We start from the raw sequence: 14411 nt of genomic DNA, 5'->3' as shown, positions 1-14411 counted from the left end.
TGATTGTGTTTTGCTGAGTCCAATTCAATTCAGGTTTATTTCAATGTAATTTATTTTACCTGAATACTCCAGCGGATACTAACCTGAGCCGGTGTGCGTCCATATTAATAGTGGGATCACTTAAGGCTTGACCCTTAGCTGGAGGGCACTACTCCTGAAAGGCAATCCCCTCCTGGCGACAGTACTCCATGAGCTCTCTGGGCTCCTGGAACGGATGGTACTCCACCTGGTGGTGCATAAAATAATGAGTTTATTTTAATATCATTACATTTCCAGCTGGTCTATTCTGGTTATGGTGACATACATCTATCATAACCTCTCCAATTTCAGACCAGGGCTATATATCATTTTGCCTTTTTATACAAAGGTCATGCATCAGATACTTACCTGATTGACATGTGGCACCACAGTGCAGTCCTGCTTTAACTCTTCCAGGTGGTGAATCATAAAATTGCTTACCCCAATGGAACGACATAGCCCTGTTCCAAAAGGAAGAGTTCATCAAAGATAAAAAATAAATATGTCACATCATGTAATATGCTTATTTTAACCAAGAACTCCACAGCATGAGAAGCATACAAAAAAAAATACATTTTCACAAATCCAAGTGAAGACATTTTTTGATGTATTTCCTTGGGGTCATTCCACTGAACAAGTCTTTCTGGGTCTTAGATGTTTATTCATTTATTTGTAAGTTTATTTAATTGACCGAACAATACCATTTGTTGTTGGTGTAGTCCTTATCTCAACAGGTTTCTCTCTCAGAGGCTTTCAAATGCTCTATTTAGAAAAGTACATATTCTTCATCTTTCTCTTGTCTCGCTCGAGTTCTTCAAATCATCATTGGTTTGGAGAGATAGATAGGCACTTTGTTGTTATTTTATAGAGAAGAACACAACGACAACCATGCTTGTTGGTTTTTGCTGTCTGGTTCTTATGCTTTGCTCTATCATGTAAACTTTTGCTTTCACGTCAAAGCACTTTGTAAACCCTTTTTATAATGTGCTATATCAATAAAGTTATCACATTACATCAATATGTTATCTTTTATTGGTCTATGTGTTATCTTATACGAGTTATTAAACAGCTTCAAAGAATCTAACTGAATGTTGCAAGATCATTACCATAATGTATTTAAAGCAAGCAGCTTTACAACAAACGTAAGAACTCTCTCTACTCCATTTAGGTTTTTTGTATGACATTTCTCAACAGCCTTTGTACCAGTGAGACAGTATCAGCAAAAATGAAAGCCTGTCTCAATAGTTCTTCATGGACTCTTTATGGGACAGGGGGTTAGTGATACTTAAAGGGGGTGAAACCAGGAGTATCTGGAAAGTTCTACTTGAAGTGATAACACAGTTTGGACTTGTCAAGGTTGTTGTTTTTTTCTCTAAAGCAGCATGTTTAGCTCACCCTTATGGTTGTTCTTGGGAAATGTCTGAATTGGAATGGTTGAAAGGGATGTAGACCTAAAAAAGGTAAACTCCTTAGAAAGCTAAGGTGACACTGTAAGATAACTTGATAGTCTGGACCGCTTCATCAGAGTTTCAGACTGTCCAATTGGCCTAAAAAAAGCAAATCTATAGAAACATGTAAATTGTGTAACGCTATGAATCAGTGAATCCAGAAAACAAGAAAGAGTTCTTGACCCAATCTCACAACCTGCAACATTTGTTAGATTCAGCAAAATGTTTTTTGTATTATTGTAGAATGTTATAATTAGTTTTCTGGAATTAAAAAAAATATATATATATTTTTTTTCTTAAGTAAGCCACTCCTTGTATGTGTCCTTATAGATGAGGTAACTTCAAATCCCAGCATGCACTCTTTTTTAACTTGATGTGAAACACAAAACAAACACAAACGTATGAACTAATTAAACTATTTTAAAAAAATAATAATGAGACGCACGTAAATGACCAGAGCAACACAGAACATTATAAACACTGGTCGATGATAACCACTCCATTTAATATACAATAATATGCAAATCATAATTTATTATGAAATGATTATACACTCTGCAAATAACAATAATGACATCGGATTCTATCAAATAAGAAACAACAAGAGCTGTTTATGATACTTTCAGGCATAGAATCACTGCCAAACATTTACTACAGATTCTTTCTCGTCATGTTTCAGAACAATAAAAATCTATTGCAGGCAGCTATAATTACTGAATGTGTTCCTCCTCATACAGACCGGGCAGACTCCTCCAGCTGATTATTCATGTCTTCTTGTTAGCATTAGCTGCCTTCTAGTGTTTTCACATATATCCTCTTTTCTTTTAGAACTATATTCTTGTGTACATCACTCTGCCACCATTGTATTTTGCATTTCTGGTTACATGCTGAGTTTTGTTGTTTCAGTATCTAATTTATATTATTAGCAAACATGTCCAATCTAAATCAAATGTATTCTAAAATCTAGATGTTATTCTGTTACTCCACATTTGTTGGATCCCAGGTGACGTGTCTCTCATCGTGAAGTCCTCCCAGAGCAGCCATGTCCGAGTCGTCCAGTCGGAAATCAAACACCTGCAGGATGTGTGACAAGAGAAAGAGAAATATGAGAGAGCAGAAAGGTGGAGGGGGGGGGGAGGTCACAAGTAACATGGCTGTGACATTACATATAAGTGAAAAACGTCTGACTGACTACTCTCCTGAGAGAGACCTAGAGTGGATTACTGGTAATCATAAAAAACATTTTAGCTCTGTATTAAAAAGTATCCTAATAATCAGCTGGATTATTTAACATTCACATGAAGATGACATTATAACTGCAGTGGAAATGACAGTGATGATTCTTTGTTGTTTGTCTTTTGTGGCTGTTTCTATGACAGGCAGCAAATTTACAAAATGTGCTCAGTTTCATGACTTATATTGGCACATTTATTGACATAAATTATTAAGAATCCAAAGTGCGCTAATCAGATGTGACAAACCTTTTATTGTCATTTCTAGCTAACATTACTTTCACACTTCATTTCATTTGAGGCCTACACTACAGCATCCTGTCTCTAAAAGTTAAGTTTAGTTAGTGAAGACAAATGTGTTTATTTGTTCTTTGACTTGGTTAACCTTTTGCATTATTTCTGATATTTGTTAAATGTATGCTGTAAATGTTTCTTTATCTCTGTATTACCTTCACCTAATCATTTCTCTATTTAAAAAAGGTCAGTGTGCAAAATACTGTATAACTTATTTCCAACTCACTTGACTGTTTTCTTCTATCCTCTTCCTTTTGGTGGATTTTGGTATTGTGACCACTCCATTCTAAAGGAAAATGGAGCTTGTTATTGAAAAGAAAATAATGAAACACATAGAGGTGTGTGTTCACCGTTTGGCAGGCCATATGAGAACAATGCAACAACCTGAATACTCCAGCGGATGCAGATCTGAGCAGGTGTGCGTCTGTACTTTTCTGCTGTGCGGAGAACAGTCGGGTCACTGAGAACTTGACCCTTAGCCAGAGGACTGTAGCCTTCAAACACTATTCCCTCTTGACGACAGTAATCTATCAGTTTATTGGGCTGCTGGAATGGATGATACTCCACCTGATTGGGGCAGACAATTCAAAGATGTAACATGTTAGTGTATGTGAGAGATAAACAATCAAAATATTTGTGGTATGAAGCATGTCAGAAAGGAGTAGAATTTCCAGGGTAATGACGGTTAAACATGTTTCTCATTCAATTAGAAAATAACTTTCCTGTTTTTGTATGAACTGCACTGTATAAAAAACAGGCATGATGATAAAAATCAATCTGGGCTGAGAAAATGTTTAATGAATCTTCAAATACATTTTAATTTAAAATACTCTTTTTTTTCCCCAGCAAAAACTGATCATTACACTTTTGACCCCACACCAAAGAAATTCTATACAGTCAGTTCATAACCTTACAAGGAAAAGTAGTGGAATATACTTTTTAATAGTCACCAACACTACAAGAATATTTAGTTTATTAACTTTTTTTTTCATTTCCAACACAAACTTGTCTGTTACTGGTCGTGGCCTGAATTCCTCTTTGGGTGTTTTAGCCTTAGAGACATGTTTATTCTAGTTATAAAGTAACTACCTGGTTAACATGTGGCACCACACTACAGTCTTCCTTTAACTGCTCCAGATGGTGTACAAGAAAGTTGCTCACTCCAATAGAAAGGCACACCCCTTTAGTGACAGATGGAAAGTTACTCATTGCCTTATAAAGACGATACTTTCTTCTGCATTTTGACATGATCGTCCCAACGTTTGTACCTTCTTTATAAAGTTCCTCCAATGCTCTCCAGGTCTCAGCTCTCATCTCCCTGTTGGAGCAACCAGGCTGCAATGACTCTGGCCAGTGCATCAGGTACAGATCTGAGAAGAAGGGGAAGTTAAGGATGAAGTGGAAAAACTACAAAATAAATCCAAGAAACCCGTAGTTTCTAGACAACTTCTTAACCTATCTTTAAAAATCACAATCTGTACCAAAATATTGCACCCCCATCTGTGAGCAGGAGGTGAGGCAGGCTTTCTTTGCAGCTTTGTATCCATAGTCCCCTGGCCACAGTTTATTGGTCAGCCACAGATCACTTCTTGGTATCCTACTGTCACTTATAGCTTTACCAAGTTCCTCCTCACAGCCGTAACGCTTTGCTGTGTCAATGTGACGAATGCCACACTCGGTGAGTGCATACACAATGGCATCATGAGAGTATCCACCGTAATGTGATGTGCCTGGAATAGAGACAAATATAGCATAGAGAATTAAAAACCAGTCCGTTTTTAATTCAGATTTTTTTATTTTTCAGTTATTGTGTATGCTTTGTTTGTTTTAGAGGGAAGGCATGGTAGAAATTCAGAAAGTACCAAAGCCAATTGGCAAATACCTAGTTAATCATATCAATGATTAAATACATAGGTCTATAATAATTTCATATTCACAAATTCATTAACATATAAAAGTACCATGGAAGGTTACAAGCTACTAGTATTTGAGGGTTTGGGGTGTGCATGTTGGTTGACTTACCCAATCCAAATATTGGAATCTGCAGACCATTGGAAAGTGGGATTGTGGGACAATTCAGGACTTTGACGTACGACATGTTCCCCAGAGCAGTGGGCAAAGGCCTACACTGAATGTAAAAAAAAGAAAGAAGTGTAACTATTTAATTCTAGTTCCACTCATTTATACAGATCATGTGTCATGTGATCTGTTATACAGATCATGTGTCTTCTAGTTAATTACCCGGACCCCCCCAAAGCAATTACTGTTGCTAATACACACCTCAGATGTTCTGCAAGCGGTATGCACCTCGAGTTCAGCAGTCCTATTTGTTTCAGAGATTCTCACCGTTTTCGATTTTCTCCAACCAACATTGTTAGCATTTCTGATATAGGCGGAGATGCACCCTATGGGAAATCGGTTTGTGAAGCCCAACCAAGATGGCGCCTGTTACTGACAGGTACGAAAACGCTCAAAGAATTGGAAAAAACAACGGATAAGCGTAAACCATGATGATGACATTACACGTCGTTTAAATTGCGTTTTGCAATACGTTTGTAAGTCACATTTCGGGTTATAGCTGTTTGTTTTGTTACCATCACCGTGTACTTGCTACTTTATCTAACGTTACCGGTCAACCCGTCACAGCTCCTATTTTTACGCTCTTTGGATACAAATATGGCGACCACGTTGAAGGAAACTTTGTAGTGCCGAAAATGAGGTAAGTTAGAAGTTATCACGAGAAATCACGTAAACCATGCTAAATGCACAGAAGTGGCTCAAAGTGAGGAAGGTGTTGAAAGATAATATTTGAGGCAATAGATAGCGATTCTGAATGTCTCTATGTCTCTAAAAGTTTAACGACACTGACTGTAAAAAAAAAAAAAACATTCATTGTTTTTGTTGACAGACTTCAATACAGCTAAGCTTTAAATGTTAACATTGGAAAGATCGATGTTCCACTATATGTATATGTGTGTAAGCCTAAATCCGGCAATTCAACTTTTGTAAAATCATTATGATGAATGAATCCATTTAAAAGTGTTAAGTTAAAGCCATATCTCGACTGGAAGTGGAAACAAAACAGCGTTCATTGTAATGGGATGATTACGTGTGTATGCCTACTTCTTTGAATGCAGTTTCCCTCGTTGCTGCGTGTGTCCTCGGCGGACCTATTTATTTTGGCCTATCCTGCTGCTTCTCCTGGTCGGTGCAGCCCTGACAGCCCTCCTGCCTTCTCCTGAGGACCAAATAGGCCTGGGTGTCCTCGGAGTGCTACGCCGGGCAACAGCTCAGAAGAAAGAGAAACCTGCACAGCTGCAGCACGGTGTCAGCACAGAGGAGGAGCAGAGATTCACCATCATCATTCAAACTTACAACCGCACAGACGTGTTGCTCAAGCTCCTCAACCATTACCAGGCAGTGCCTCATCTTCAACAGATCATCATAGTCTGGAACAACATCGGGAAGCAGACACCGTTGGACTTGTGGAGCTCTTTGGGGCCTCATCCAGTCCCTGTGGTCTTTAAGGAGCAAACCAGCAATAAGATGCGCAACAGACTACAGCCTTTCCCCGAGATCGATACTGATGGTCAGCATCCATTCACTTTGAATGTGCTCCACGTTAGAGCTTTTAAAATGTACGTGCACCTAAACGTTTTAACATATTTTCCTTGGTATGATATTTGCTTTGAATCTCAGCTGTCCTGATGCTGGATGACGACACCCTGGTTAGCGTTCCTGACATCAGTTTTGCTTTCTCAGTCTGGAAGGTAATTTCAATTTAAATCATTTTATTTACAAGGGAAGATGCAACCTAACATTGTTTCAATACGAAACATGATGTGCAGAGTACTATTTTCCAACCCTTTACTTTCCAAGTGAATAAAGCATTATTATGATTGGCTCCACAGCAATTTCAGGACCAGATTGTTGGGTTTGTCCCAAGAAAACACGTCTCAACACCGGGAGGAGTATACAGTTATGGCAGCTTTGAACTGCAGGACCCAGAAACATATGGTGGTGACAAGTGAGTTGTGTTGTTTTTTTGAAGTCCCACATACAGTGTATCTTATTTGCAGCTTGTTTTATTTAATCATACTTTTATGCATAAGGTTTTTACATTCCTTTGAGTCGCTCTGCCTCCACAGATACTCCATGGTGTTAATTGGTGCTGCCTTCTTCCACCACCGCTACCTGCAGCTCTTCCAGGACCAACCTCAAGCGGTACACGCGCTGGTGGACGAAACGCAGAATTGCGACGACATTGTCGTGAACTTCGTCGTAGCGCTGCATCTGAGGAAACACTCAAAATCCAAAGGCAGCTTCAGCAAACCCTCTGGGGTCTTTGTCAAACCTGTGGACCTCCGCAACCTGGAGAAGGAGGCCAGCAGCGGGTACCAGGGTATGTGGCATCGCCCAGAACACCTCCTTCAGAGATCCTACTGTCTGAACAGGCTGACGCAGATCTACGGCTCCATGCCTCTCTGCTTCTCCAACCTGATGGTGTCCCAGTTTGGCTTCCCAAGCTACGCCAACCACAAGAGCAGAAGCTGAGCTGCCACACATTGCTGACTGTTTTGGATTGAAAGAAGACTGACCCAGGTTGCAGTCTGGTAAGTCTGTGTTTGATAATCAACATTTCCCCTGGCTAGACACAAGATTAAGTTTATAACCTCACCTGGTGTAAATACATCTGTTTGTTTTATTTAATGCAATGAATCCAGATGAGTCATTCAATATTGCTGTGTCATTAGAGTGCATGCAAAGTTTTCATTTATGATACAATTAGTAAATAAAAAAATATTATTATTACAATAAAATGACCATCAAAGGAAGACAAAAACAACTTATTGAAGTTAAAAAGTCTGTCTCGGATACATCTTGTTCGTTTTGTTGGTCGACATCTCTAAATGGATGTCAATTCTTCAGTGTCTAAAATGTGTTCTGTTGTTTTTAACCATAGATAGTTTAGATTGATTTTGTTGTCTTTGTCCACTCCTGTCTCAGGAAGTATATACAAGAGATGCACGTCAGCTTATTCACCGATAGCCACTGACACTTTTCAACCTGGTAATATAACACTGTAAGCCCTGAAGATATGTTTCATTAGGTGTAGATACATTAACACAGAAAATACGACAGTGATGTGTTTCTTTTGCTGGTTTGCCACGTGTTTACCTGCTCGTGATTTTTCTTTCCTTTTCTTGACAGTCTCACCGTGGCATCATTACATTTTCTTACTGGACAACAGCAAGGCTAGTCTTAAGTCCGTCTGTATGGCTCAGTGTGAGGAAGCGTCCATATCTGAGAAGGTAATCTGTATATTGTTACCAAGGGGACATTAACCTGCATTGTTTACAACTCTCTCAGTGGATTGAAGTGCAGTTATTTTATACCTAACAGCAATCCATCTAAGATCTGCTCGAAGTATTTGCCTTGTTTTTACCTAAGATTTAAAACACTGAGCATGCAGAGTCCATCAATTGAGTTTTTTTTTTTACTACATTTCTAACTTGTTTGAAGAGTTACATTTGTTGTGAGTTTGTGAAGTTCCTTTACATTTAGAATAAATGTTGGAAGTTTGTTATGGTTAATATAAGACATTGCAGTGCCGGAAAGAATCTTCACCAATGTGCTGCTGATAATATATTATCCTGTACATTCTATCGATTTATCTAAAATGCAGTACTATGCATGCATAGACAATCAATGCTTTTGCCCTGTTTGCACAGTATCACGTTATTCAGTATCACAGTTTTTCTCTGAACAGAATATGTGAATGATTACAATATTGTGATATTTTTCAAATAAAGAACAGATACGGACAAGCCGATGAATATACTGAGATGTACTGAATGACTAAACACTCGAGATTGTGCCATGTCCAGGTGGGATGGTTTTCTTTCTACTTTTGCAAAATCCGTCATTATATCTTGTGTTTGAAAAAGTGTATTACACTTAGAAGAATTGATTTTAAGTCTGTGTTCTTTTGGGTTGACTTAACTGCACAGAAGTTGGCCTCTATGGAAGGGGAGTCCATTCTGTCATAGTCAACACAGTACAGACCAAGATCCCTTCAAAATACTTTGAAATGTAATTACAAATATGAATGCATACTTAAATCTTACTGTTCAAACTCCAGTTTTAATAGCAACATAAATACAGCCCAATGGACTGTACAGAATCCAGCATCATTTAGTCATTGAATTGCATCAGCACACATCACTTTTTTCCTCTCCAGGCTTCTACAATTTTACAAACAAACCGGAAAAGCCGAAATGAAGGCTTAAGGTTGTGTGTGTAAGGATAGTTAAGAGGTAGGAGAGTGATGATATTTTCATTACTTGGTCTGGAGGTCCTTGCAGGGCAGGAGATGTCACAGTATCAGTCTACATAGTAAACATCTGGATTGATACACAAGGTGTGAGGTCTGAACTGCTCTTAGTTTGAGGTCGCTTCATTCCATCAAATGAGCTCATGCTCATTACCAATCCTCAATGAAAAACTATATTTAATAATGTACAATAATAAAATCCAAATCCTAGGTGGTGCAAAAAATGTCCTTGCATATCCTGAAGTAACTTCAAACCCCGGTTCTTGCACAAAGGGTCAGAGACAATGCAGTCTCATCGTGGTCCTGGTCCAGCACCACCAACTCCAGGTCCGCCTCTGGATCCACCAAGAGAACGCATGTCATGCCACAGCTTCACAAGAGGCTCCCTTTTCCTCCAGATCAGTTTGTGACCGTATGCCACATACCATCTGTAAGACAAGATACTCTGAGACGGATAACACATACCCTCTGTAGGACAGGATACTTCCAAGCTCCACCCGCAGCCCCAGAACTTTTAAAACACTAATGACAAACCTGACAACAAAAACCTAAAAGAATGAATAGTTTGAACAGTCATTATTTCTGGAGCCTTGTTAATTATGGGATATTTTTAGACTGATAGGGATTTTACACATCCAAGAAAAGTTACCCAGAAAGCCTTTCCCTTAAAACAATGCAATGCAAAACTTTTTATGGACTATAAAGCATCACTATACATTATATATATTATTACATCGTCATCCAGCTCTAATGCAAGAAACGTTGGCTCAGCCAGTGCAGCAATTTAACTGTGGAGTTAGAGTGCACTCTGTTGGGCAAAGCTCACATTTTCATTATTTTATGTCTCGTTAAAAAAAAAAAAAAAGTTCTAATAACCACTCAGCTGAAGGATACATAGGAATATGTGACAGGCTCATAAGCAGATCACATCGGCTGACCAATATATCTGTCGAGCTCTAATTATTTCAGACAGAGTTATTAAAACCATATTTTATGACATATATAAACACAATTTATTCTCATTCTTAGAAAAACAACAGTTACCAGTACTCACATTCCAAAGAGAGCTCCTCCGAGGTGAGCTGCGTGGTCGAACAGCCGCCATCCAAGAATGAGCCCTGCTGCATCTATGGTAATGAGCGCCTTCAGAGCCTTAAGACAGTTCAGTGACAGGAGCCTGAAGTTACACTTACTGTCCTGCACTCAATCAACTACGACTATCTCTCTACCATGCATTCAGACATGCATACTTACACATTCATTCATACACACTTTGTCCGTTTAGTTCATGCACAGATTTAAATCTCTGGCCTGCAGCAAAAACACAACATGTGAATGTCAACACATTATTGAATGTATCAATTACCAATATATTTGAATCCACAGCTCACTTCAGAGTGACAGAACCATGCATACACTAACCTCATGTACACATACATTATGTGCATTACTTACATTTCCTGCGGTGAAAGTGACCATGGGGAGAAAGATAATGCCCAGTTTGGCCTCTGGCACTTTTGCACAGACTGCGGCCAGTACTGCCATCACAGCACCTGACTATGGATCACATGAAGGACAGATCAAAGGTAAGCTTCATCATGCTTTCTTTTAGCTGCATTGAGATTTAAGCAAACATCTTACCGCTCCTAATGATGGATAGAGACGTCCCGTGGCTGTTTTACACATGTAGCTGACCATAGTAGAAATCACACCTGGAAAAGACATTTAGATTTACTTTTATTGATCCCCGCAAGTCATGCAACACACACATGCACAAACAAGATCAAGATAATGGAGAGATGTCAGAGTGATGGAGCTGCCCACAGCAGGCGCACCTGGGCTGGTGGTTGGGAGGGGGTTTGGTACCTTGCTCAAGGGCACCTTGGCAGTGCTCAGGAGGTGATCTGGCACCTCTCCAGCTGCCAGACCAACTTCCAGATTTGGTCCGCACAGGGACTTGAACCGGCGACCCTCCAGTTCCCAACCCAAGTCCCTACAGACTGAGCTACTGCCGCCCAAGATATCACTCTTACTTCAACCACAACCAAGTCTTTTTTTTTTTTTTTTTTTTTTTTTTACAGTCAGTCCATAAATTGTATTAAATGACATAAAAATATACTTTACAAGCTTTATTTGTTCTGGTTTTATACAAGCTATAAAAAAAAACCCACATTTGTTGAACTAACGCTGTTGAGCAGAATCACTTTGCTTCACCTGCAGAGTTAGCTATTTTAATTGCATTAATATTCATTTAGTCCCAGACTTCACAATACAGTTGTTTATTTCCTGTGTAACATAAAAGATGGAAAGCCAAAACTAAATATATTCGGACTGAGCATTTTGCTTGGGTGGGTTTCAATACTGTTTACATACTGGACTTTTTCTTATTTGAAGGTGATCAGACCACATTCCCATTTTTAATCGGACTCACCAGCAGACATGTAGACTGCAAGAAACTGCTCCTTTCCTAAGAGAGACACGATTCCTGAGGAGAATGTCCACAAGACATACATGTTGGTAGCCATGTGGAAGATGGAGTAGTGACTGAAGGAGGAAAGGATCATGGGAAGGCACTTTGTTTCTGGTCACACAGAGAGAAAACGAAAAGATAAATGACACATATGCTTAGAAGACGCAGGAGAACTTTAAGAAAAATGTGGCCCTTATTGTACTTGTATCAAGCACTTTGTATTGCCCATGTAAGTAAAAAAGCGGTGTTAACAACAGGCCTACTCACTGGATGCTGGGTTGGATGTGAAGTACTTAATCATGCTTCTTTGCATCAACGGTATCCGCCAGCAACACAGGACTACAGCATTTACGGCAATGATACCTGGAAGAAAGTAATTAAGAGAGCTGACTAAGAAATGTGGGGACACATAAGGAGGATGATGCTTGCAATTAAACTTAAAGAATCCCAAGGACAAAATGAAGTTTGTGTAAGCTAAAGATGTTACCAGTGACTGTTCTCTGTCCTTCTGTGAGGCTGCCCCAGAAGTCATCCACCAAGGACATCAGGAGGATGAGCTGCCGCTGGAAGCCAGACAGCTGGTTCCACCAGTCGTGCCAGTAAGCCATGTCCTGGGAGCCCTGGTAAAATATGAAAGTCATGTTGGTTAAATAAGCTTAAAGCAGTGAAGGAGTGACCCAGAAAGTCTTTTGTCACAAACCTCACCTCTGACAATTTTTCTGACTCCTCTTCCTCTTTTGCAGACTGAACTTTTGACTTGAGGGTCTCATACTGCAGAATGGCCGCCGCACCAAAGGAGCAGCCTGTAAACTAACATGGAGTCAGACAACAGCCAACAACACCCTATACGGTGGCAAAACCCTATGGTAAGTAAATGTTTATGCTCACTCTATTAGAAATATTAGAGGACCTACCCCAACCGTGAACATCAGAGGTTTGAAAAGAGTCGCCCTAGGGACTTTGGGAGGAGGAGGAGGAGGAGGAGGAGGACCTGGTGTGCCAGCCTCAGAGGGAGACGCTTTTGTTTCTTGGGTGACATTTCCTTGTTTCGTTTCTGATCTTTTGGCCTCCCTACGGAAACCGCACCTCTGTTGGTTGTGGGGGCTTAGTCTGAGAAAAAATAAAAAACAATAATTTATATATGGACAGCTCTAGACAATCAAAGAAAAACACACCTGTAAAGAAAAGCTATATGAAAACTGTAAAACCAAAGCTTAATTGTCTTGACTTTTTGATCTAACGCAATGATTTTTGATTTGATGTTGTGCATATTTTTGCATTATCGATGAATTGGTTAGTTTATGCAGTGTCCGAAATATTGAAATATGGAGGTCATTGCGTCACAAAGCCCATTATTATGATGAGTCCAGGTTGCATGTTTTGTATAACTTTTGGATAAAGACCCATCACATTTAGACCTCATTCTAGAAACCAATACCTGGAAATATTTAGCGTGTTTGCAACAAACAAACAAAACAAAAAGTTGACTGGGCAACTTGTTATCAAAATGGATATGCATTTTCTCTTGAATGTTTAAATGCTAAATAAAGCTCTGTTGTGTGGCATTGTACAAAAATGCAACACTGTTTTTTTGTAGTTTAATATAGCCTAAGCACCATCTGTGTCAAGTATGTCGCCTATAAGCTATTTGTTGCTATGTTACCTAGCTAAGTATACAGGTCAAGTTTACCTGACTTTTAAACTGACTGTCCTTAGGTTACCTGTTAATGCATAGCTTCTGGTAGCTAATTTATTTATCAGGCTTTTGAATAATGTAAACAACAGTTAATGGGAGTGGCGTGACAGCAAGCAACTTAATGCTGAATAGCTTCGCTAATTAAAAACAATTAAATACAGAAAACACGAACCGCAGTATCTTGTTAATTTGACCTGTAAAGTGTACAAAAACACGCTGTCCCGTGTGTCTCTTCACAATGACAATTAGGTAACCACACACTGCTGGTCGAGAGGAAACACACACATATATCCTGTCGCTATTATTCTTGTTTAGAGAGACTCTGCATTCAAAACCTTATTATTTGCCCACCTGGATGAACGCGAAGTAGTGTTGGTGGATCTAATGAACTCTGTTTTGGCCCATTTCATTACACATCCTCTCCACGCCATGTTTGTGATGACCTCCTGACTGAAGCTCCGCCCACTGCTAGACTAAAGCTGCGTTTAGGGTCTCGTTTATAAGCTCCGACTTCTGAGCTCCGCGAAATTGCTGTTGTAAAGACTTTTTTTTTTTTTTTTTAGGTTTGGAGGGAGTCAAAGAGCTTTTTGCAAAAGCTGCATGCTTGTTTTACCGAATTATTTGGTTTAGAACAGCTTTAGTAGCCATCCATTTGATAAAGCAGGTAATGTAAATTTTAAATTTCAGTAAAATTATATAACTGTATTTTACTCCCCTTTAAATGTCACATATTACACTTATTTTCACGAAGTATAATTAAATCACAGAGCTTACAAAAACATGTATGTGAAGTTTCTTGCCAAAAATCCACTCTGGTCCTATATATTTACCAGTAAACCCCTCTATTTCAACTTTGCTGAGCACAGGCTGTTTTTGTGTCTATATTTTTAAATGCAAGTGATGTTCGCCCATCTGCGAA

The 14411-nt window shown here is 39.2% G+C and overlaps 3 protein-coding genes across 4 annotated transcripts; 1 reads left to right on the top strand and 2 right to left on the bottom strand.

The window, feature by feature from the left end:
* Positions 1-1952: 1952 nt before the first annotated feature.
* Positions 1953-5162, bottom strand: zgc:110366 (uncharacterized protein LOC550476 homolog). Its single transcript, XM_061044630.1, has 7 exons — positions 5015-5162; positions 4474-4722; positions 4261-4362; positions 4082-4173; positions 3377-3559; positions 3219-3278; positions 1953-2540 (listed from the first exon to the last, which is right to left on the bottom strand). The coding sequence occupies exons 1-7, from the start codon at positions 5088-5090 to the stop codon at positions 2445-2447; spliced, it is 858 nt and encodes a 285-aa protein (XP_060900613.1). The 5' UTR covers positions 5091-5162; the 3' UTR covers positions 1953-2444.
* Positions 5163-5477: 315 nt separating this feature from the next.
* extl2 (exostosin-like glycosyltransferase 2) lies at positions 5478-8712 on the top strand. The gene is made up of 6 exons (XM_061044629.1): positions 5478-5711; positions 6130-6581; positions 6692-6762; positions 6904-7019; positions 7141-7605; positions 8204-8712. The coding sequence occupies exons 1-5, from the start codon at positions 5707-5709 to the stop codon at positions 7544-7546; spliced, it is 1050 nt and encodes a 349-aa protein (XP_060900612.1). The 5' UTR covers positions 5478-5706; the 3' UTR covers positions 7547-7605; positions 8204-8712.
* Positions 8713-9116: 404 nt separating this feature from the next.
* On the bottom strand, positions 9117-13983 carry parla (presenilin associated, rhomboid-like a). 2 transcript variants are annotated; one of them, XR_009674017.1, is made up of 11 exons: positions 13844-13983; positions 12711-12906; positions 12502-12606; positions 12284-12416; positions 12064-12159; positions 11758-11907; positions 10968-11038; positions 10782-10883; positions 10581-10637; positions 10381-10478; positions 9728-9754 (listed from the first exon to the last, which is right to left on the bottom strand). XR_009674017.1 is itself a non-coding variant. In XM_061044628.1 (10 exons), exons 1-10 carry the CDS (start codon positions 13921-13923, stop codon positions 9619-9621), a joined length of 1167 nt encoding a protein of 388 aa, XP_060900611.1. In that variant the 5' UTR covers positions 13924-13983; the 3' UTR covers positions 9117-9618. The 2 variants fall into 2 exon arrangements, 1 of the variants encoding a protein (XP_060900611.1); XM_061044628.1 differs by lacking the exon at positions 10581-10637 and having other exon boundaries at positions 9117-9754.
* Positions 13984-14411: the final 428 nt, after the last annotated feature.

This window comes from Labrus mixtus, chromosome 8, assembly GCF_963584025.1.
Source record: "Labrus mixtus chromosome 8, fLabMix1.1, whole genome shotgun sequence".
Lineage (NCBI taxonomy): Eukaryota > Metazoa > Chordata > Actinopteri > Labriformes > Labridae > Labrus > Labrus mixtus.
Note: the sequence above shows the minus strand (reverse complement) of the source record. Positions and strands in the feature narration are given on the sequence as shown.

Bases quoted from the DNA above. Each gene is read 5' to 3' on its own strand.
- parla (XM_061044628.1), bottom strand. From the start codon at position 13,923: ATGGCGTGGAGAGGATGTGTAATGAAATGGGCCAAAACAGAGTTCATT. The intron at 11,908-12,063 runs GTGAGTAGGCCT...CTGTGTGACCAG, and splicing joins CACATCCAACCCAGCATCCA to AAACAAAGTGCCTTCCCATG. The intron at 10,479-10,781 runs GTAAGTAATGCA...AACTGTCTTAAG, and splicing joins TCACTTTCACCGCAGGAAAT to GCTCTGAAGGCGCTCATTAC.
- zgc:110366 (XM_061044630.1), bottom strand. From the start codon at position 5,090: ATGTCGTACGTCAAAGTCCTGAATTGTCCCACAATCCCACTTTCCAAT. The intron at 4,363-4,473 runs GTACAGATTGTG...CCTTCTTCTCAG, and splicing joins GATGGGGGTGCAATATTTTG to ATCTGTACCTGATGCACTGG. The intron at 4,174-4,260 runs GTACAAACGTTG...CTGTCACTAAAG, and splicing joins GGAGGAACTTTATAAAGAAG to GGGTGTGCCTTTCTATTGGA.
- extl2 (XM_061044629.1), top strand. The intron at 6,763-6,903 runs GTAATTTCAATT...TTGGCTCCACAG, and splicing joins TTGCTTTCTCAGTCTGGAAG to CAATTTCAGGACCAGATTGT. The intron at 7,020-7,140 runs GTGAGTTGTGTT...CTGCCTCCACAG, and splicing joins GAAACATATGGTGGTGACAA to ATACTCCATGGTGTTAATTG.